General features: G+C 42.5%; 2 protein-coding genes across 2 annotated transcripts; both read left to right on the forward strand.

The window, feature by feature from the left end:
* The first annotated feature begins 1,156 nt into the window (after positions 1-1,156).
* Positions 1,157-12,542, forward strand: LOC133932723 (zinc finger protein OZF-like). Its single transcript, XM_062379532.1, has 2 exons — positions 1,157-1,510; positions 9,662-12,542. The coding sequence occupies exons 1-2, from the start codon at positions 1,216-1,218 to the stop codon at positions 10,993-10,995; spliced, it is 1,629 nt and encodes a 542-aa protein (XP_062235516.1). The 5' UTR covers positions 1,157-1,215; the 3' UTR covers positions 10,996-12,542.
* A 4,308-nt stretch (positions 12,543-16,850) lies between these two features.
* Positions 16,851-20,206, forward strand: LOC133932725 (zinc finger protein 2-like). Its single transcript, XM_062379534.1, has 3 exons — positions 16,851-17,289; positions 18,414-18,641; positions 18,764-20,206. Exons 1-3 carry the CDS (start codon positions 16,995-16,997, stop codon positions 19,747-19,749), a joined length of 1,509 nt encoding a protein of 502 aa, XP_062235518.1. The 5' UTR covers positions 16,851-16,994; the 3' UTR covers positions 19,750-20,206.
* Positions 20,207-21,343: the final 1,137 nt, after the last annotated feature.

The raw sequence follows: 21,343 nt of genomic DNA on the forward strand, positions 1-21,343 counted from the left end.
TTTATTCAATTCAAAGCTTCACACACCAAAGCCATGGTTTCATTATAATTACATTACATTTAATGTCCACTTGATGGCGCAGTAGAGCAAATGAAGCACCATGAAGCTTCGGCCCATAAGCGAACCAATTGGATGGAAAGCTTCAAAGCTTAATGAAGCTTCATCTCGCCATTTCCTCCTATTTTTCTGCATGAAACTATCCTCCTCCTCTTCTTCCTCATCCTTCTCCTCTAACCCCATCCCTCCTTTTCTTATTATCTTCTGCGGTCTTAACATCCAGCCGTGTGTATCCAGCTGTACCCGGATCAGCTGTGACCGGACGGATCCCCAGCTGTGCGGCAGGCAGGGTCGGCCATGTTGTTGTGTGGGGGGTGGATGAAAGTTTAGTAGTAGGAAGTGGAGGCTGCACAGAGGAGGAATACTGCAGGATCTGTTCTCCTTCTTCTTTTTATTAATGTCCCGTGTGGTGGCTGTGATGCATCTGCAGGCCTCCTCTTCCTCCTCTACCTCCTCCCGCTCCTCTTCATCCGTCACCTCTCTGGAACAATGAGTGACTCCTGCATCAGCTCCGACCTCCTCGCACACTGCTTTGATTTAACTTCAGCCCGAAACCCCAGCACGCACACAGCAACCTCTTCCTCCTCCGCCGCCGGATGCACGAAATGGGGATGAAGGCGGCTCCGTCACGGCTGGAATAACTCCGATCTCCGTTATTTCATCGGGATCTGACTCGAGGAGAGAAGGAGGAGAGAAGGACGCGGATCCTGTGAAGGTAAAATATCTCAGATTATTAGGCAGGTCTTTGTCAGATATGGATGGGCCCGTCTGACCTGTCAGCAACAAAGAGAAGAATCTGTCTCACTCTGACATAAACCTCACTCACATTCAAAATCCAGTATGACTAAGGGTTAAAAAGAAATGTGAGAGAGAAGACAACATGTGCTCAGGGTCCCTGTGGAATATGAGTGTAGCCATGATATCATTTAAATACTTAGAAAGAGGACAAGGTCATTGTACCATGAGTACATCACAGTATGGTACTATTACATTAATTAATAAACATTTCTACTGTGCTGTATAAGTTAGTAGAAATATTATTTCCTCTTCGTCCTCCAGTCCAACAGGGTTCGCTGCTGGCTCGAAGCTCGGAGTGTCTGTTTCCTGTCGCTCGCTGTCTTTGTCCCCTCAGAGACTCAGAGTGCAGAGAGGAGGAACATGTCCGCCGTGGAGCTGCTGCGGGTGTCGGTACATGAGCGGATCAGCGCTGCCGCTGAAGACTTTCTTCTACAAGTGGAGGAAGGAGGAGGAAAGGCTCGAGTCCCAGAGCTGAGAGCGAAGCTCAACGAGCGGCTAATGGCGGCGGTGGAGCATATCCTCGCGGGGCTTGAGAAAACCTTGTTAGAGTACGAGGGCCGAGTGGAGCGGGCAGAGCAGTCCGAGCGGGAGATCTGCCGCCAGAGGAGGCTGCTCGATGCCGTGATGCAGCCCAAAGTCTGGCTGCACAGAGCAGGTCAGTCCCTAGAGGAACCGCTAACATGCTAACGGTAGCTAGCATAAGCCCGGGCAGCGGAGTTAATACGTCATTTCCGGTCTCTGTCTGCTGCACCCATAGATATATATAAAGGCTAGATGTCTCGGCCTACGGAGTCGAACGACCGCACATGGCGGCCATCTTGCCACAGCCAGGTCGCTCACCCATAACATTGTGTTGGTAGGGGTACGTACTTTTTAAATAACTATAATTTGCTCAATTTTCAACCGATTTTTAAACGCTTTGGTTTGTTATAAACGTCAGGGACATAGTTATGACACTGCACACTTATGAATACTATTTTCAGACATGGGAGTAAGTCACTCATGTGCAAGTCACAAGCAAGTCTCAAGTCATAACCTTCAAGTCTCAAGCAAGTCCAAGTCACTGTGGTTAGAATCAAGCAAGTCACAAGTCAAGTCATTGCTCAGGTCAAGCAAGTCACAAGTCAAGTCATACAAAAATCATATTGTCTAACCCAGTTTCTACATATAAAAATCAGTCAAGAGAGTGGTTCACAATCACAAGTTGTTTTATTTCAACATTAACAATCATAATGTCTACACATTAACAATAACTCAAACTATTGAGCAGCCTGCTTACAATTGCCCAACTTACTGAACTGCTTGCGTCCACCTTCAGGAGGGTCACGCAATTTCTCAATGGCCTGTTAAGGAATCTGTCTAAGGTGCTTCTCATTAACATTTCTGTGAACAAAAAAGTATTGTATCATCAACTAAATGGAACATAAAATTAAAATAAATATATCAAAATAAATAAATAAATATTGCCTGAAATGTAAACATTACTGAAATGAAAAAACATTACATCAAACCATGAAAACGTATTCACCATTCCTCCCAGGTGTCAGGCTCCAAATAACAGGGACAGCAGTGGTTGTGTAAGTGGCGTTGCATAAATAAGGTTATTTCATTTTGCACACTTAATAATCAATATTTTAATAATAAATCTTAGGTTAAAATGTAGATAGTGTAAATATGAACAGGACGAAATAACAAGAATAGCATGTGGCATACCAAAGCCATTATGTGAATAGTTTGAAAATGTTTTTTTTGATCATTACCTCCAACCTATGAACAGAATCAATTACAACCTCTAGGTGGCTCGCTGTATACGAGAACAGATCAAGTCATCAGTCAATCTCCCTACATGTTGTAGAATATTATTTGCAATACATCGACTTACAAAGCATTGCATTTGCAAAAAATTAAATTTGAGAGTACTTTGTCACTCAGTTGTGAACGATGGGGTCACATTATCACCCCACCATGGCTGAACACACGTTCAACAGGTGCACTTGATGCAGGGACTGCCATGACCCTTACCGCCACCTTGAACAAAGAGGGGAGGGTGTTCCCTGTTCATGGCCCAAAACTGAAGGCAGCTCTGTCCATCACAAATGTCGAGGTAGTGGTTCAACTGAATTTGGGGAGTGGAATTTGAACTCATCTTCATATTTTTGCGGTATGCTGAGAACAGCCCAGTCTGACGCTCTGGCTCTGACGGTGTAATTGGCTCATCGGTGATTGGACTGGTCGTGGTCATGGTCATGCCAGCATCTCTGAGAATCAAGCCTGATAAACAAGCAAAAACAATAGTCACAAAATATTTCTATAACAATTTCAATTTTGTCCACTTCCTTAACATAAATGTGGGAGGGAAAATATTAGGAACACTTTTCAATATATTATTCTCTCCAGTATACCACTATCACCCACTACAACCTCAATAATAACTATAAAGTAGAATTATCACCTTTCTGACAATGTAAACAAAAACTGAAGTGCTCAGTGTGTATATATCAACATACTAAACATTCCTTTTACAGACTATTTCTTCTTAGGTCTGACATTTAAATCGGATTAATACGGAAAAAATAACATACTTTTTATCATCACAGACACATCCTCCTTGACGTTTTCAGGGGCCAAAACATCATGGGCCAACCACATGGTGCCGAATGAACGATCCAGCAAAGCAGCTTTTAGGTATAGAGGGTCAGAGAACGGCAAGGTTGCTCCATCACTCTGGTCATCTGCCATCCTCACATGTACAAAGATCCCTCTGAATCTTCTTTGGAGTGATTCTTGCAGGCTACGGATCAAACCACCCATGTAGTGCACTCTCTCTTTTTGATTTTCCAAGTGATGATTAAGAGAAAGGATGCAGGGTACCACAGCACTTATAGTGACAACTTTTTTCTCCTTGTGTGAGATCCGTGGCTTCTCCAAAGGGTTGAAGAACATCCACCAGTTCCCTTATCTGACTCCACTCTCTAGCTGTGAATACTGTCTCTTTGTGTCCCGCATCTTCAAGAACTGCAGACAGTTTCAGTTGGTCACAGTTAAGCACTGATTTCAGTTGCCTAAGTGTGGAATTCCAGCGTGTGGTTACAGAGGCAGGGATTCCACGCTGTCCAAACTCCATCTCAAATTTGTCTTTGAAAGTGGTGCTCGTGTGGAGCAAAGAGCTCAACCTTGAAGCTTTGGAGAGAGCTGCACTGATTATTTTAGTGTCTTTAAGGCCATCACCTATAGTCAATTGAAGGGTATGTGCAAAACATTGAAGTCTTGTCTGGGACTTTGCACTCAATACATTCTCAAACCTCTCCTGCTCTTCCACTGTCAGGTTGTTCCAAATGTTGAAATCATCATGGTCGTCATCTTCATCTTCCTGTCCAGGAAAACATGTACTGAACGCCTTTTTCATGTTTGCAGCGTTGTCACAGATGATGTGGTCGACCTTTTTCTTCATTTGATATTCTTCACATATTTGCTCAAATTCTTCACAAATTCTTTCCCCTGTATGGGAACCTCTGAAGCGGTTGCATGCGAGCAACTGAGATTTTAACTGAAGACTGTCATCTTCGATGTTGATCCAATGTCCTGTGACTCCAAGAAAGCCTCTCATCCTGCGGTCTGACCATATGTCTACAGTCACTGACACATTATCTGCCTTTGCTAGTTCATTTTTTAGCTTACTTTGTCTATCTCCCACCAGACTGTCAATCTTTGAAGTAATTGTTCTTCGACTGACTGGAGAGTACTTGTTGTCCACTATTGACAAAAACTGATGAAAGCTTTGATGTTCAACGATGGACAATGGCATGTTGCAATTTATTATGAGGTCCGACAGTATTGAGTGTGTAATGGCTTTCTGCTGGGGATGGTTGCAGTTGTATAGTGGCACACTCCTTGATTCGATGAATTGGTTGATTGAAGGCTGTTTAAGATCCAAAGTATCTTTGGTATGGATGTACTCTTCATATCTGTAGACAGTAAAAAGAAAAGAGGAATATATTTACACATTATGATTCATATATTATTCATTGCATAGTAAATCATTAGTTTAGTTCTATGAATGCAAGAATCAAATAAGATTACTGTTTATCCTGGAACTGCTGACCATATAGCTAGGACTCAATCAGTCTGTTCAATTTCTGTGAATTGGCTCTTTTAAAATGCACTGAAATGTTCATACATTTAAACAAAATCTGTTAATATGCAATGTGGGATGCAGTTTTTATAGGGCTTATGACAAGTCAAATTAAAATGTGAGTTAAATTTCCCGAGAGAAATATTGACTTTAGGATAAATGTATAATATTCATATATATATATATATATATATTCTCCACTCCTCTTTCTTTCTTTACACTGTAAGGTAATAATGTGTTAATAACTTCATCTGCTTGTATTACATATTAAAAAATAAATAAATGTAAGAGTGAAAAGGCTTTAAATAAGACAGAAAATAAAATAGAGCCTCAAATCTATCAAACCAAATTCCCTTAAATTCCCTGGCATACAGGATTTTCAATATCAGTGTTACACAACCATCAATCAAACACATAGAAATACACTCTCTTCACTCATAGTTTTTCTCAAACTCTCGCTCTCACTCACTCACTCACTCACTCACTCACTCACTCACTCACTCACTCACTCACTCACTCACTCACTCACACACTCACACACTCACACACTCGCTCTCTCTCTCTCTCTCTCAAAAACTTGAAGTGACACGTTAATCTGCAGTGGCAATCCGCGAGTCGCGGCCGTTAATCAGCGTGCATAAATATGCACTGACTTGCTCGTAATGTTAGCTTAATAAACTACTGTGTTGGAATTCATGTTAGCAACCGTTACCTTTCTAGTTAACGTCTGACCCATTTGACCAGCCAATAAGTTAGCTAAAGACACTTTTACTGCGCATTTTATTGAGAAGACATTAGGTTATAGATAGCCTTCTAGCCACGGTCAATTTAAGATATGTAGGCCTAAGTGTTAGCAAACGTTAGCTTTGTAACAGCCGTACAGCTAGCTAAAAGACACAGTCACGTAGCTTACCTTTTTTTGTGGGTTTTGTAGTGACGGATGAAGTTGGATGTGGTGGCGATCGTGTCACTGATTTTTGAGCTGCAGACCTTGCATACCGCTGTCCTCTTTTTCTTATTCTCATCGACAATGTAATCGTTGAACCCAAATTTAATTATTTTTGGTCTTGCCGCCTCCATGACTGCTGCTCCTGTGTTGACCTGCTCACGCAGCAGCAGTTTGTCCGTGCAGCGCGCGATCACCCGAGATGCGTACATTCATTGCACTGTAAAATCACCCGATCATTTTTCAAAATAAAATAATAAATATATAGTCTAAATATATAAATAAAACATAATTTCTAACTTAATCTAACTTTTAAAAAGTCGAGTCATTTCGAGTCATCTGTCTCAAGTCTAAGTCAAGTCTCAAGTCATGAAGACCAAGTCTAAGTCAAGTCGAGTCTTTTATCAGTGTAATTCAAGCAAGTCTCAAGTCCTCAAATTTGCGACTCGAGTCTGACTCGAGTCAAGTCATGTGACTCGAGTCCCCCATGTTTGACTATTGTTATGTTCTTAAAAATAAAATCGTGTTCTAAAATAGGTACAAAATTTCCTTTTACGAATATACATCAATAATTATTTTATTTTATTTAAAAAGTACATTTTTGGATTAGATTAGATTCAACTTTATTTTCATCGCACAGTACAAGTACTTATACAACGAAATGCAGTTTAGCGGCTAACCAGAAGTGCAAAAAAGGACGTAAAGTGCAGAGTATTGTGCGTATTTAAAATGGAATGTAAATAAACAAGATATGTCAGTAGCAAATATATATGGAATAGTACAGTATTAACAGGTATTGTATTGCGGGGGGAGACGGTGTTCTAGTGGCAGAAACTTGGACTATGGGCAGAGAAGGTCTCTGGTTCGACTCCACGGAGAGACAACAAAAGACGAACCTGGATTGATCTGTCCAAAAATCCAAGAGTCTCCCTACCCTGTCTACTGCCCCTGAGCAAGGCACCTTACTCCCCCAACATCTTCTCCCCGAGCGCCGTACATGGTCGCTCACTGCTCTGTGTGTCCTGCACCAGATGGGTCAAAGGCAGAGATTAAATTTCCCTACTTGCATGAATGTGCATGTGTTTGGGACTAATAAATACATCTTAATCTTAATCTTAATCATATAAGAACTATGAGGAGTAATAAAGGAAATAGTACAGTATTAACAGGTATTGTATGATATAAGAAATATGAGCAGTAAGTAATATATCTGAAGTAGTACAGTATTAACAGGTATTGTATGATATAATAACTTTAAGCAAGATAAATATATATAAATATGAATATACTATAGGCAGGACAATACAGTAGTAAAAAAAGTTGCAGTGTAGTGCAAGTGTTCAAATGTTCAGTGGTAGGAGGAGGGTGTGTGGCCGGGGGGGCTGCTGCTATCACTGCGGTTTAGAGTTCAGCAGGGTGACAGCCCAAGGGATGAAGCTGTTCCTGAACCTGCTAGTCCGGGAACGGAGGACCCTGTAGCGCCTCCCAGAAGGGAGATAGATGGATACTTTATTAATCCGAGGGAAAAAATGGGATGCCCAACGAATGGTGATGAGTTTTAACCACCCTCTGCAGTGACTTCCGTCCGCAACAGAGCAGCTGCCATACCACACTGAGATGCAGTTGGTGAGGATGCTCTCGATGGTGCAGCTGTAGAAATTCACCAGAATCTGAGGAGACAGATGAGCCGTCCTCAGTCTCATCAGGAAGAAGAGACGCTGGTGAGATTTCTTGACCAGGGTTGAGGTGTTGAGGGTCCAAGAGAAGTCCTCAGAGATGTGGACACCCAGGAACTTGAAGCAGGTGACACACTCGACCTCCATCCCGTTGATATGGATGGGGGGGGTGTCCCGCCTTTCTTCCTGAAGTTCGCGATGAGCTCTTTGGTCTTCTTGGTGTTGAGAGCCAGGTTGTTGTCGGCGCACCACGCCGCCAGGTGCTGGACCTCTTCTCTGTAGGCCGACTCATCGTTGTTGCTGATGAGGCCAATCACCGTAGTATCGTCTGCAAACTTGACAAAAGTATTAGTTACATGTACAGGTATGCCGTCATACGTGAATAGTGAGTATAGGAGAGGACTTAGCACACAGCCCTGTGGCACGCCGGTGTTTGGGATGAGGGTTGAGGAGGTGTGGTTCTCTAACATAACAGACTGGGGTCTGTTGGATAGGAAGTCCAGTATCCAGCTGCAGAGGGAAGGGTTGATGCCTAAATCGCTGAGTTTCGTGATCAGTTTTGAGGGGATGATTGTGTTGAAAGCTGAACTGAAGTCTATGAACAGCATTCTTACATAGGAGTTGTTATTGTCCAGGTGAGAAAGTGCGGAGTGAAGTGCCGTGGAGATGGAATCCTCCGTGCTCCTGTTCTGGTGGTAGGCGAATTGGGTGAGGTCCAGTGTTGGTGGAAACAGGTTTTGAGGTGAGCCAGGACCATCCTCTCGAAGCACTTCATAATGGTGGGAGTGAGTGCAACAGGGCGGAAGTCGTTGAGGCTCGCTGCAGTGGAGTGTTTAGGCACTGGCACGATGGAGGTGGTTTTAAAGCACGTGGGGACAGCTGCTTGGGCCAGTGACAGATTGAATATGTCAGTCAAGACCTCAGCTAGCTGCCCAGCACAGGCCCTGAGCACGCGTCCGGGGATGCCATCAGGGCCAGCAGCCTTACGTGCGTTGATCCTGCTCAGTGCAGTACACACGTTGATGGAGGAGAGTGTGAGGGGCTGGTGGTCTGAAGTGGGCACAGCCTTGATGGTCGCCTCCTGGTTTCCCTGTCAAAGCGAGCATAAAAGCTTTTGAGCTCGTCAGGGAAGGAGGCATCACTGTTTTGGGGGGAGGTGTTGGTGGGTTTGTAGTCAGTTAAAGCCTGGATGCCTTGCCGCATACGTCTGGGGTCAGAGTTGTTTTTGAAGTGCTCCTCAATCCTTAGCGTGAGGCAGGGCTGGGCCTTCTTGATGCCCCTCTTCAGGACAGCCCTGGATGAAGTGTAGGCCTGAGCATCACCTGATCTGAAAGCGATGTCTCGTGCCTTCAGCAGTAGACTGACCTCTTTGTTCATCCATGGCTTCTGGTTAGGGAATATAGTGATACGTTTGAGGGTGGTGACACTGTTGATGTTGGTGTTGATGAAGTCCACATGTACCACTACCACCACAATGTTATGGGTGAGCGAGATGACTGTGGCAAGTTGGCAGCCATGTGCGGTCGTTCGACTCTGTTGGCCGGCAACGAGTACGAGACATCTAGCCTTTATATATATATCTATGGCTCCAACTCTCACCTGAATAATGAGGATGAGGAGTTTTATCCACAGGTCTTGTCTGAAAGCAGCTTAACCAACTATCTAACTTCCCCTTGCCCTGTTCTCCTCTGTTAGTGACCTACTTGGTTTATTTGGCCTCAAAATGAAAAACGTTTTTTACCAGAAACCCTTTGTTTTATGCTGCTTCCTTTACGAGCTGAGTCGTAACACCAACTGTTAACAACCTCAACATCTCTGCTTTCTGAATGTTATCCTTCAAAACATCGACATTAAACGACACAACACAAGTTTTTCAAAACACCTAAGACAGTGAGAATGATTGGATGGAGACCAGGGAACCTCAGACAGGTTTGAATACAAGAAATAACAAACAGCCTTGAAGGGATATGTTGACATTGAATGAAACTACACAAGTTTTTCAAAACACTTCAGGAAACTCTGACATGATAAACGTGTGTATTTGTGTTTCAGTGTGTCCTGCAGACTTCCAGCAACTGATGGTGAATAAAGAAGAGGTACCCCCTGAGGAGCAGCAGTGGAGCCGCCTTGTGGACCAGGAGGACCCTGAGCCCCCACACATTAAAGAGGAACAGGAGGAGCCGTGGACCATTCAGGATGGACAGAAGCTTCAAGGACTGGAGGAGGCTGATATCAAGTTCACATTGACTCCTGTCGCTGTGAAGAGTGAAGAAGATGAAGAGAAACTTAAATCGTCAGAGCTTCATCCGAGTGAGACGAAGAAGAACAGAGCGGACTGTGGAGGACCAGAACCAGCCAGGAACTCAGGTCCTGATGGACGTTTACAACCAGGTCCTGAGGACAAGACTGAAGACTCTTCTGAGACTGAAGAGAGTGAGGATCCTTGGATGGAGACCAGGGAACCTCAGACTGGTTTAAATACGAGAAATAACAAACAGCCTCTAAGTGATATTGGATGTAAGACAGAAAAAAAATCGTTCAGTTGCTCTGAGTGTGGTAAAAGATTTCGCCATAGGGGCCATCTAAATAGTCATATGAGGATTCATACAGGAGAGAAACCGTTTAGTTGCTCTGAGTGTGGTAAAAGATTTAGCCATAGGGGAGCTCTAAATAAACATATGAGGAGTCATACAGGAGAGAAACCGTTTAGTTGCTCTGAATGTGGTAAAAGATTTACAGAAAGTGGCAGTCTAAATGCACATATGAGGATTCATACAGGAAAGAAACTGTTTGGGTGCTCAGAGTGTGGTAAAAGATATAGCTATAAGGGAGATCTAAATAAACATGTGAGGAGTCATACTGGAGAGAAACAGTTTAGTTGCTCTGAGTGTGGTAAAAGATTTACAGAAAGTGGCAGTCTAAATACACATATGCGGATTCATACAGGAGAGAAACAGATAAGTTGCTCTGAGTGTGGTAAAAGATTTAACCAACGGGGCCATCTAAATAACCATATGAGGAATCATACAGGAGAGAAACCATTTAGTTGCTCTGACTGTTGTAAAAGATTTAGTCAAAGGTGCGATCTAAATACACATATGAGGAGTCATACAGGAGAGAAACCGTTTAGGTGCTCTGAGTGTGGTAAAGGATTTAGTCAAAGGTGCAATCTAAATTCACACATGAGGACTCATACAGGAGAGAAACCGTTTAGGTGCTCTGAGTGTGGTAAAGGATTTAGTTATAGGTGCAGTCTAAAAACACATATGAGGACTCATACAGGAGAGAAACCATTTAAATGCTCTGAGTGTGGTAAAAGATTTACAGAAAGTGGCAATCTAATTAGACATAAGAGGATTCATACAGGAGAGAAACCGTTTAGTTGATTGAGTGTGGTGAATGATTAAAGATTCAGTCCTATTGTACGAGACATTTGAGGATTCATGAAGGAGAGAATTGACTCAGTTGCAACCTTTGCAACAAAAGACTTATTAGGATTATTCAGCAGATATTCATTTTATACATATTCATAGCTCAGTGTTTTAAATAGACTTAACAGGTTTTATGTCCCCAGAAAATAGAACTAATTGAATAACACGGAAGATTTTTGTTGATATATCTTGTTTCTACTGATTTCTACATAATTTATCTACTTTTCATAAAGTCCTTCATGTCGTTTTGACTGCTTGAGCTATCATGGCCCGAATACGGGCATGTTTTTTCTATCGATCAGCGTCAAACATTTGTATTTAAAGAACTGCGGTTCTAATACAACATATCGTTAGAAAGCTAAGATTCTTCTGATTCCACTGATGTAAACCATTTCAAGATCCGATCTCCACAGCCGGTACAATAAACTTCTCAGTTCAGCGTCAGTCAGACCGGAAATTAGAAAAAAGTTGTCGCCACTTACCGGAGAATCATCATATTAATCCACAGATCGATAAAATTCCAACAAACGCTGTTGGTACATCGCCAACGATTCACCTCGTTGACGGACAGAGCCTGCCCATCTTCTGACATTAAAAGACTGAGCCAATTGCCACCGATTGTTATGATGACTGGCGTATCGTTTAGCCAATGAAATTTCCATCGTAAAAAAGTGATGATCCAGGGGAAAAAAATACTGAGGCGCCATGCAAATCACTGTGCAACAGTGTCCAGCTGGTGCCAGAGCGCTGTGCGCCCGTGTTTCGTCCCCGTCGTGACTGCTACATGTTGCTAAAATATATGAAAGATGTTTATTTGTATAAATTTTACCGGTTTTGTCTCCTTTATATAAAAGTATGTTTTTAAGTGTAAAATTAGACCTTTTAGCCTGGTTGGTTACCATGGTTACAAAGGGTCTGCTAGAGTCTCCAAATGGCCTTTGTGGAAAACGCCTAGACATGGCCTTAGGAAAGAATCTGTCAAATATTAATTTTCTGTGGTATTGTTATCAAATTTTAACTTGGGCTAGTCAAGGCTTCATGCTAGGGCCCCATTGTGTTTTCCAGCTAGAGTCATCAGCAGGCATCTGTTTACCAAGATATTCAGGCGAAAATGAATACCTTCTACTTCACTGTGTGCCAACTGCTATTACTCAATGCCAGTATTACTTATAGTGATTATGACTGTTAAGGGGGAAAGGTCAGAATGTTACCTCTCAAAAGAGACCAAGACCATGCATGTTCTCTAAATGGTGCAAGAACAGCGTTCAATTTAATTTGGGTGTCCTCAAACAGGCGTTTAGGCGAATATCACCCGTTTCTTAAGAGGTTAAGGTTAAAGTGTGATCCTTAATGTGTGTTTTTAACTAGTTCATATGATTTAATACGTTTGTTTAAAACAATGGTTTCGTGGTTCGTGAGATTCAATGACAGTGTGTGTTGTCCTTTATGTATTGAATGTGTTTCCAAGAAGAAAGGTCCAATAAAAAGATGATGGCGTCGTCGCCCTCCTCCTCTTTGTTTCTGTACGAACTGGGGCTGCAGTGGATACAGTTGAATCGTCTCATCACGAGAACTGGGCAATTTCAGGTCAGAATATCTGACATACAGTGCCTTGCATAAGTATTCACCCCCCTTGGACTTTTCCCCCTTTTGACTGTTACTAACTGGAATTCAAATAGACTTAAATAAACTTTTTCCCATTTGATCAACACAACATGCATAGTACTTTGGAGGTGCAAAATATATTTTATTGTGACACAAACAATAATGAGAACAAAAAGTTGTCGTCTGTTAGGTGCGTAAGTATTCACCCCCCTGTGTAGAATCCCCTTTCGCTGCAATTACAGCTGCAAGTCTTTTGGGGTATGTCTCTCCCAGCTTTGCACATCTAGAGATGGAAAGGTTTGTCCATTCTTCTTGGCAAAAAAGATGAAGCTCAGTCAGATTGGATGGAGACAGTCTGTGAACCGCAATCTTCAAGTCTTGCCATAGATTCTCTATTGGATTGAGGTCTGGGCTTTGACTGGGCCATTATTAGACATTAACATTCTTTAATCCAAACCATTCCTTTGTAGCTCTGGCTGTATGTTTAGGGTCATTGTCCTGCTGGAAGATGAACCTCCGCCCCAGTCTCAAGTCTTTTGCAGACTGCATCAGATTTTCTTCAAGGATTTCCCTGTATTTGGCTCCATCCATCTTACCCTCAGTTCTGACCAGTTTGCCTGTAGCTGTTGAAGAGAAGCATCCCCACAGCATGATGCTACCACCACCATGTTTCACTGTTTGGATGGTGTGCTCAGGGCGATGGGCAGTGTTGGGATTCCGCCACACATAGTGTTTTGCATTGACGCCAAAAAGTCCAATTTTGGTCTCATCCGACCAGAGCACCTTCTTCCACAAGCTGGCTGTGAATCCCATGTGGCAAACTCCAAGTGGGATTTATTATGGTTCCCTTTCAACAACGGCTTTCTTCTTGCCACCCTCCTTCCATAAAGGCCAGATTTGTGGAGTATACTACTAATAGTTGTCCTGTAGACAGATTCTCCCACCTCAGCTGTGGATCTCTGCTGCTCCTCGAGAGTAACAATGAGCCTCTTGGTTGCTCCTCTGATATATTTTCTCCTTGTCCGACTCTTCAGTTTGGGTGGACGGCCTCCTCTTGCTAGGTTTGCGGTTGTGCCATATTCTTTCCATTTTCTTATGATGGATTTTATGGTGCTCAGAGAGATGTTCAAAGCTCTGGATATTTTTTTATAACCTAACCCTGCTTCATACTTCTCCACAACTTTATCCCTGACCTGTTTGGTGAGCTACTTGGTCTTCATGATGCTGTTTGTTCAGTAATGATCTCCAACAAACTCTGAGTCCGTCACAGAACAGGTGTATTTATACTGAGATTAAATTGCAGACATGTGGACCCTATTTACTAAGTATGTGACTTGCAAATGTGACTTGTTAAGGCAATTGGTCACACCAGATTGTTTTTAGGGGTTTCACAGTAAAGGGGGTGAATACATATGCACTCAACACTTTTATTTTTATTTGTAAATAAATTTGAAATCCATTTAATATTTTCCCCCACTTCCAAATGATGGACTATTTTGTTTTGGTCCATTACATAAAATCACGATGAAATAAATGTTAATCTGTGGTTATACCATGACAAAATGTAGAAAAGTACACGGGGGTGAATACTTATGCAAGGAACTGTATGAGTCGTCTGGAATGCAGCATTAAACTCACACACAAGGACAGTGAAGCAGCGATGAAACAGCAGGATTGTTCCATTCAGAGACAGCTGTGATGTCCTCAATCTATAAAATTAAGATAAATATTTTGATATGCTTGTGATTTTACTGGGATGATTTGGATCCGTCTGTCAACCTGTGCGATACTGGACTCAGTAGATTACAGATCTATATAAAAAAACAGATCATATGGTAGTGATTCAAAACAAACATTTAATCTAATGAGCCTTTAGCAGGCAAGATCCACATCACTTGACAGATGCAGAGTGCATCTCGCATGCAACGCTTCAAAATGCATGTGCTTGGGCACTTTCAGTGCTGCTTTGCAGTCCTAGCAATAGTAGAAATTGTTTTTGTTTTCATTTTAATATGAAGTTGATCTGAAGTAAGCCCTGGTACAAGTACCTCAAAGTAAAAATGTGGATTATTGCCAAAATGGCCATTAAATGCAAAATGGCGGGCTTCCTGTTGTGTTTTCATAATGCCCTATGAGAAGCTTTTGTTTTTCTGTTTTTCCATTTTATTCCATTATAGATGAAAATTTGTCTCTGGCTCGTACACGTCCACAAATCCCAAAACGCACAACATAACAATTACCTTAAATATGTGTTAATACAAAACGTGGTACCATATTGTGATATATTGCATTTGTATAACACATATGTATCAAACTGAGAAACTTGAAGAAACAATAATGTGACATTTAGTATATTAATATTATTTATTACGAATTACTATATTTTTATATCATCTTTTCCCAAACCCTCTAAGTGGAATCCAATTTTGTTTATGGATGTGCTTCCTCAGCTGCAGTGGCCCGATCGCAACCACCAGGGGGATGTAGAGCTCTGCATTTGTGACGGATGCATTGTGGGTCCTCCTATTTTTCTGAATGAAACTATCCTCCTCCTCCTCCTCCTTCTCCTCTGACCCCATCCCTCCTTTTCAGTGGCGAAACTACCGGGGTGGCAAGGGGTGGCAGCTGCCACCCCCCAAAAAATGCTTGCCACCCCACTTGCCACCCAGGTTGTTAGAAGTGTCTCCAATATACATTTATTGAATGGTATTATATTTTTGCTACTGAAGCTGTTGATCTCATTGGTAACTTGTTTAAGTTTAAGAACTAAAATCTGTATGTCCCCCCTCCCCTGTAAAATGGTTGAGTCCATGAATCCTATTTGCTCTCTTCTCACCGTGCGCATCTGCTGCTTCATTCAAATGAAGACAGAAACGGTTTGAAAGCCAAAGAACTGGAGACAAGCCAACTGTATGCTTGCAGTGATGAAAAAAGGTACAGTACAGCTGAAACTTGAATCAAGAAAATGTGATGGGTGGTCATATGTGATAGACAATTCCGTTGTAATTTCAATCGTTTATTTAATTGCTAGCTTGCAAAAGTCGATAGGACTAGTAGCTAGCTCGCTATACAGCTGCAGTAAAATGTGAGAGGATGACTATATATGCTATAGACCCTATTGTGTATGTGGTATAAAGGCTGGGACGAATTTCGAATTATAAATATGTTAACTGTTTTCATTAGCGATTGGTATAAATAAATACATATAGACACCAGGCATGTGTGTTTCCAACAATAAAAATACTTGACTTGACTTTGTGTGTGTGATTTGCCACCCTTGAATTTAACTTGCCAACCTTCTGCCACCCCATGTAAAATTTTCTAGAATCGCCACTGCTCCTTTTCTTATTATCTTCTGCCGTCTTAACATCCAGCCTTGTGTATCCAGCTGTTCCCGGATCAGCTGTGACCGGACGGATCCCCAGCTGTGCGGCTCCAGTCCCGCAGGCAGAGAGCAGGCAGAGGCAGGCAGGGTCGGCCATGTTGTTGTGTGGGGGGTGGATGCAAGTTTAGTAGTAGGAAGTGGAGGCTGCACAGAGGAGGAATACTGCAGGATCTCTTCTCCTTCTTCTTTTCATTAATGTCCCGTGTGGTGGCTGTGATGCAGCTGCAGGCCTCCTCTTCCTCCTCTACCTCCTCCCGCTCCTGCTCCTCTTCATCCGTCACCTCTCTGTAACAATGAGTGACTCCTGCATCAGCTCCGACCTCCTCGCACATTGCTTTGAATTAACTTCAGCCCGAAACCCCAGCGCGCATACAGCAACCTCCTCCTCCTCCTCATCCTCCTCCACCGCCGGATGGCCGAAGTGGGGATGAAGGTGGCTCCGTCAGGGCTGGAATAACTCAGATCTCCGTGATTTCACCGGGATCTGACTCGAGGAGAGAAGGACGTGGATCCTGTGAAGGTAAAATATCTCAGATTATTAGGCAGGTCTTTGTCAGATATGGATGGGCCCGTCTGACCTGTCAGCAACAAAGAGAAGAATCTGTCTCACTGTGACATAAACCTCACTCACATTCAAAATCCAGTATGACTAAGGGTTAAAAAGAAATGTGAGAGAGAAGACAACATGTGCTCAGGGTCCCTGTGGAATATGAGTGTAGCCATGATATCATTTAAATACTTAGAAAGAGGACAAGGTCATTGTACCATGAGTACATCACAGTATAGTTCTATTACATTAATTAATTAAACATTTCTACTGTGCAGTATAAGTTAGTAGAAATATTATTCCCTCTTCGTCCTCCAGTCCAACAGGGTTCGCTGCTGGCTCGAAGCTCGGAGTCTCTGTTTCCTGTCTCTGGTTGTCTTTGTCCCCTCAGAGACTCAGAGTGCAGAGAGGAGGAACATGTCCGCCGTGGAGCTGCTGCGGGTGTCGGTACATGAGCGGATCAGCGCTGCCGCTGAAGACTTCCTGCTGCAGGTGGAGGAAGGAAGAGGAAAGGCTCGAGTCCCGGAGCTGAGAGCGAAGCTCAACGAGCGGCTAATGGCGGCGGTGGAGCAGATCCTCGCGGGGCTTGAGAAAACCTTGTTAGAGTACGAGGGCCGAGTGGAGCGGGCAGAGCAGTCCGAGCGGGAGATCTGCCGTCAGAGGAGGCTGCTCGAGGCCGTGATGCAGCCCAAAGTCTGGCTGCACAGAGCAGGTCAGTCCCTAGAGGAACCGCTAACATGCTAACGGTAGCTAGCATAAGCCCGGGCAGCGGAGTTAACACGTCACTTCCGGTCTCTGTCTGCTGCGCCAGGCTGCTCAACCTCTCACCTGAATAATGAGGAGGATTTGATGCTGTTGTGAACGAGTCTGTGCGGAAAACCTCCTGCTGTGTTGCTCACGGTGTTGTGCAGGTTCACACCGCATGAACTAGTTCAAAGTTCAGTTCATACAAGTTAACATGAATAGTTCACGTTCATAGTTCACCATTTAAATTCTGAACTAGGACATAGTTCAGTTAATTTCATAGTTTAAAGGTGAAGTGTGAAAATGAAAGACTGTTTTTTAAAGAAAAATGTATCCATCACAGCCCCTTGCCTTAAACTGTGATTGATATATTTAAATTCCTAAAAGAAATGTTGTTTTTAATTGTTTATATTATTGTTAATTTTGTCTGCTAATTTATTCATATCCTGCAAACAAAAGGCACAACAAATCATATTGCTATGCCTTGCTATGAAACCAATTATTAGGCTAGACCTTCATTTCTATAATTTAAATGTATAAAATATATGTGTGTATGCGTTGTGTGGGAGCGCGCACACACACAGTCGCCCGCTCCTGGTATTTCATGCTGGGCTGATGCAATGAGGATTTAACAAATTAACGTGATGTTCCCTCACGTCCACGTTCAACATATGAACTGATACGTAAAGTTCACTGTTCGAGGAAAATATACGCGACATGCTCAACACTGCACAGGCGGGCCGAAGAGCTCAGGCGTTTCCAGAGCCGCGGGTTTTACCCACAGGTCTTCTCTGAAAGTAGCTTAACCAACTAACTAACTTCCCCTCGCCCTGTTCTCCTCTGTAAGTGACCTTATTAGTTTATTTGGCGGCAAAATTATTTTTTATATATACCAGAAACCCTTTTTTTTATGCTGCTTCCTTTACAAGCTGCGTCGTAACACCAACTGTAAAATCCCTCAACATCTCTGCATTCTGAATGTGATCCTTCAAAAATCTCAACAGTCGACATTAAATGACACAACACGTCAACAAGTTTTTCAAATCATTTCAGGAAACTCTTAAATGATAAACGTGTGTATTTTGGTTTCAGTGTGTCCTGCAGACATCAAGCAACTGATGGTGATTATAGAAGAGGTTCCCCCTGAGGAGCAGAAAGATAACAGAGCGGACTGTGGAGGACCAGACCCAGCCAGGAACTCAGATCCTGGTGGACGTTTACAACCAGGTCCTGAGGACGAGACTGAAGACTCTTCTGAGACTGAAGACAGTGAGGATGATTGGATGGAGACCAGGGAACCTCAGACTGGTTTGAATACAAGTAATAACAAACAGCCTCAAAGTGATATGTTGACATTAAAACGACACAACACAAGTTTTTCAAAAGACTTCAGGAAACTCTGAAATGATAAACGAGTGTATTTTTTTTTCATTGTCCTACAGACATTCAGCAACTGATGGTGAATAAAGAAGAGGTTCCCCCTGAGGAGCAGCATTGGAGCCCCCTTGTGGACCAGGAGGACCCTGAGCCCCACCACATTCAAGAGGAACAGGAGGAGCCGTGGACCAATCAGGATGGACAGCAGCTTCAAGGACTGGAGGAGGCTGATATCAAGTTCACATTGACTCCTGTCGCTGTGAAGAGTGAAGAAGATGAAGAGAAACTTAAATCGTCAAAGCTTCATCGGAGTGAGACGAAGAAGAATAGAGCGGACTGTGGAGGACCAGAACCAGCCAGGAACTCAGGTCCTGATGGACGTTTACAACCAGGTCCTGAGGACAAGACTGAAGACTCTTCTGAGACTGAAGAGAGTGAGGATCATTGGATGGAGACCAGGGAACCTCAGACTGGTTTGAATACAAGAAATAACAAACAGCCTCTAAGTGATATTGGATGTAAGACAGAAAAAAAATCGTTATGTTGCTCTGAGTGTGGTAGAAGATTTAACCAAAGGGGCCATCTAAATATCCATATGAGGATTCATACAGGAGAGAAACCGTTTAGTTGCTCCGAGTGTGGTAAACGATTTAACCATAGGGGCCATCTAAATATCCATATGAGGAGTCATACAGGAGAGAAAACGTTTAGTTGTCATGAGTGTGGTAAACGATTTAACCAAAAGGGTGTTCTAAATATACATAAGAGGATTCATACAGGGGAGAAACCGTTTAGTTGCTCTGAGTGTGGTAAAAGATTTAGCCGTAGGGACAGTCTAAATATCCATATGAGGAATCATACAGGAGAGAAACCATTTAGTTGCTCTGACTGTTGTAAAAGATTTAGTCAAAGGTGCGATCTAAATACACATATGAGGAGTCATACAGGAGAGAAACCGTTTAGGTGCTCTGAGTGTGATAAAGGATTTAGTCATAGGGGCAATCTAAATACACATAAGAGGATTCATACGAGAGAGGAACCGTTTTGTTGATCTGAGTGTGGTAAAAGATTAAAGATTCAGTCCTATTGTACAAGACATTTGAGGATTCATAAAGGAGAGAGGCGACACAGTTGCAACCTTTGCAACAAAAGACTTATTAGGATTTATCAACAGATATTCATATTATACATAATCATAGTTCACTGTTTTAAATAGACTTAAAAGTTGTTATGTCCCTATAAAATATAAATCATTGAAAAAAACAAAAGATCTGTGTTGATATATCTTGTTTTTAATGATTTCTACATAATTTCTCTATTTTTCAAAATGTCCTTCATGTTGTTTTATGGTTAAAGTGTGTTCATTGCACAGTATGAATGTGTGTTTTGAACTAGTTCATATCATTAAATAAGTTTGTTTAACACAATGGTTTCTTGGTTCGTGAGATTCAATGACAGTGTATGTTCTCCTTCATGTATTGAATGTGTTTCCAAGAATAAAAGTCTAATAAAAGGATGATGGCGTCGTTGCCCTCCTCCTCTTTGTTTCTGTACGAATGGAGGCTGCACTGGCTCCAGTAGAATTGTCTCATCATGAGACAAATTAATCAGCTTCTCACAATCAGTGAGGTTTGTTCACGTTTGACCTGAAGTCGGAACTGGGAATTTTCAGATCAGAATATCTGACATATGCACTCTCATACACATGGACAGTTGAGCAGCGATGACGGAGGAGCCCTCGTTGACATGAATGACAGTAAATGTCAAATATAAGGATTGTTAACTTCAGAGACAGCTGTGATGTCTCCGATCTATCACATTTAAGAATTATTTTCATATGCTTGTGTTTGTACTGGGATGGTTTGGCTCCGCCGGTCATCTGTGTGATACTGGACTCAGTAGATCACAGATCTATATAAAACAAAATAGATCATAGAATAGAGATCAAAACAAACAAATTTAATCTAATGAGCAACATCTGAGGTCAGGAAGTTCGGTTTGGCATTGCTCCGTTTGGAAGAAACTATGCCCAAACAGAAGCTGTTCGGACCAATCAAATTGTCAGGGCGGGCTTTATACGATGATGGACAGATGATCAACCATAGATATCTGATCAGCAGTTACGTAATCAACTACGTCATCAAAGAGCGCTTGGGTAGACTTTGTTTTCCACAAACATGCCTGCCGCTGGAGAGCTGAGATATGTACATGCTGCCATTGAGTCTGTTTTAGAAGACATCGGCAGCGCATTCATTTTGAAAGAGAATCAGAGAAACGCGATCAAGGCATTTGTAGATCGAAAAGATGTTTGTGCTGTCCTTCCTACGGGATTTGGAAAAAGTTTAATTGATCAGCTAGCCCCGATGGTCACGAAGAAGATGGGACACGGGAATGTCGCGTTCCAGCCGTGATATTAAGTTTTTACAGGACCGACAAATGCGATACGAATTGTTATATGTGTTGTGGAGTTGTAATCCTGAACGGAGAACTTGTTCATAGGTGGATTCACCTTTACTGTTTGTCTCAAAATGCTGATCGTGTTGGTAAGTTCTCCGTGTAGCCTTAAATTATTTTTACAACACCGGCAAAAATCGTTTTTACTCATCTTCTTCTTCTACTTCTGCCAGCGTGCGTGCAGTTGAGTT

The sequence above is a fragment of the Platichthys flesus genome, chromosome 21, assembly GCF_949316205.1.
Source record: "Platichthys flesus chromosome 21, fPlaFle2.1, whole genome shotgun sequence".
Taxonomy (NCBI): Eukaryota; Metazoa; Chordata; class Actinopteri; order Pleuronectiformes; family Pleuronectidae; genus Platichthys; species Platichthys flesus.

Excerpts from the sequence above, each read along its gene's own strand:
- LOC133932723 (XM_062379532.1), top strand. The coding sequence starts at position 1,216 with ATGTCCGCCGTGGAGCTGCTGCGGGTGTCGGTACATGAGCGGATCAGC. Across the intron at positions 1,511-9,661 it reads AGTCTGGCTGCACAGAGCAG|TGTGTCCTGCAGACTTCCAG; the intron begins GTCAGTCCCTAG and ends TTTGTGTTTCAG.
- LOC133932725 (XM_062379534.1), top strand. The coding sequence starts at position 16,995 with ATGTCCGCCGTGGAGCTGCTGCGGGTGTCGGTACATGAGCGGATCAGC. Across the intron at positions 17,290-18,413 it reads AGTCTGGCTGCACAGAGCAG|TGTGTCCTGCAGACATCAAG; the intron begins GTCAGTCCCTAG and ends TTTTGGTTTCAG. Across the intron at positions 18,642-18,763 it reads TCAGACTGGTTTGAATACAA|ACATTCAGCAACTGATGGTG; the intron begins GTAATAACAAAC and ends ATTGTCCTACAG.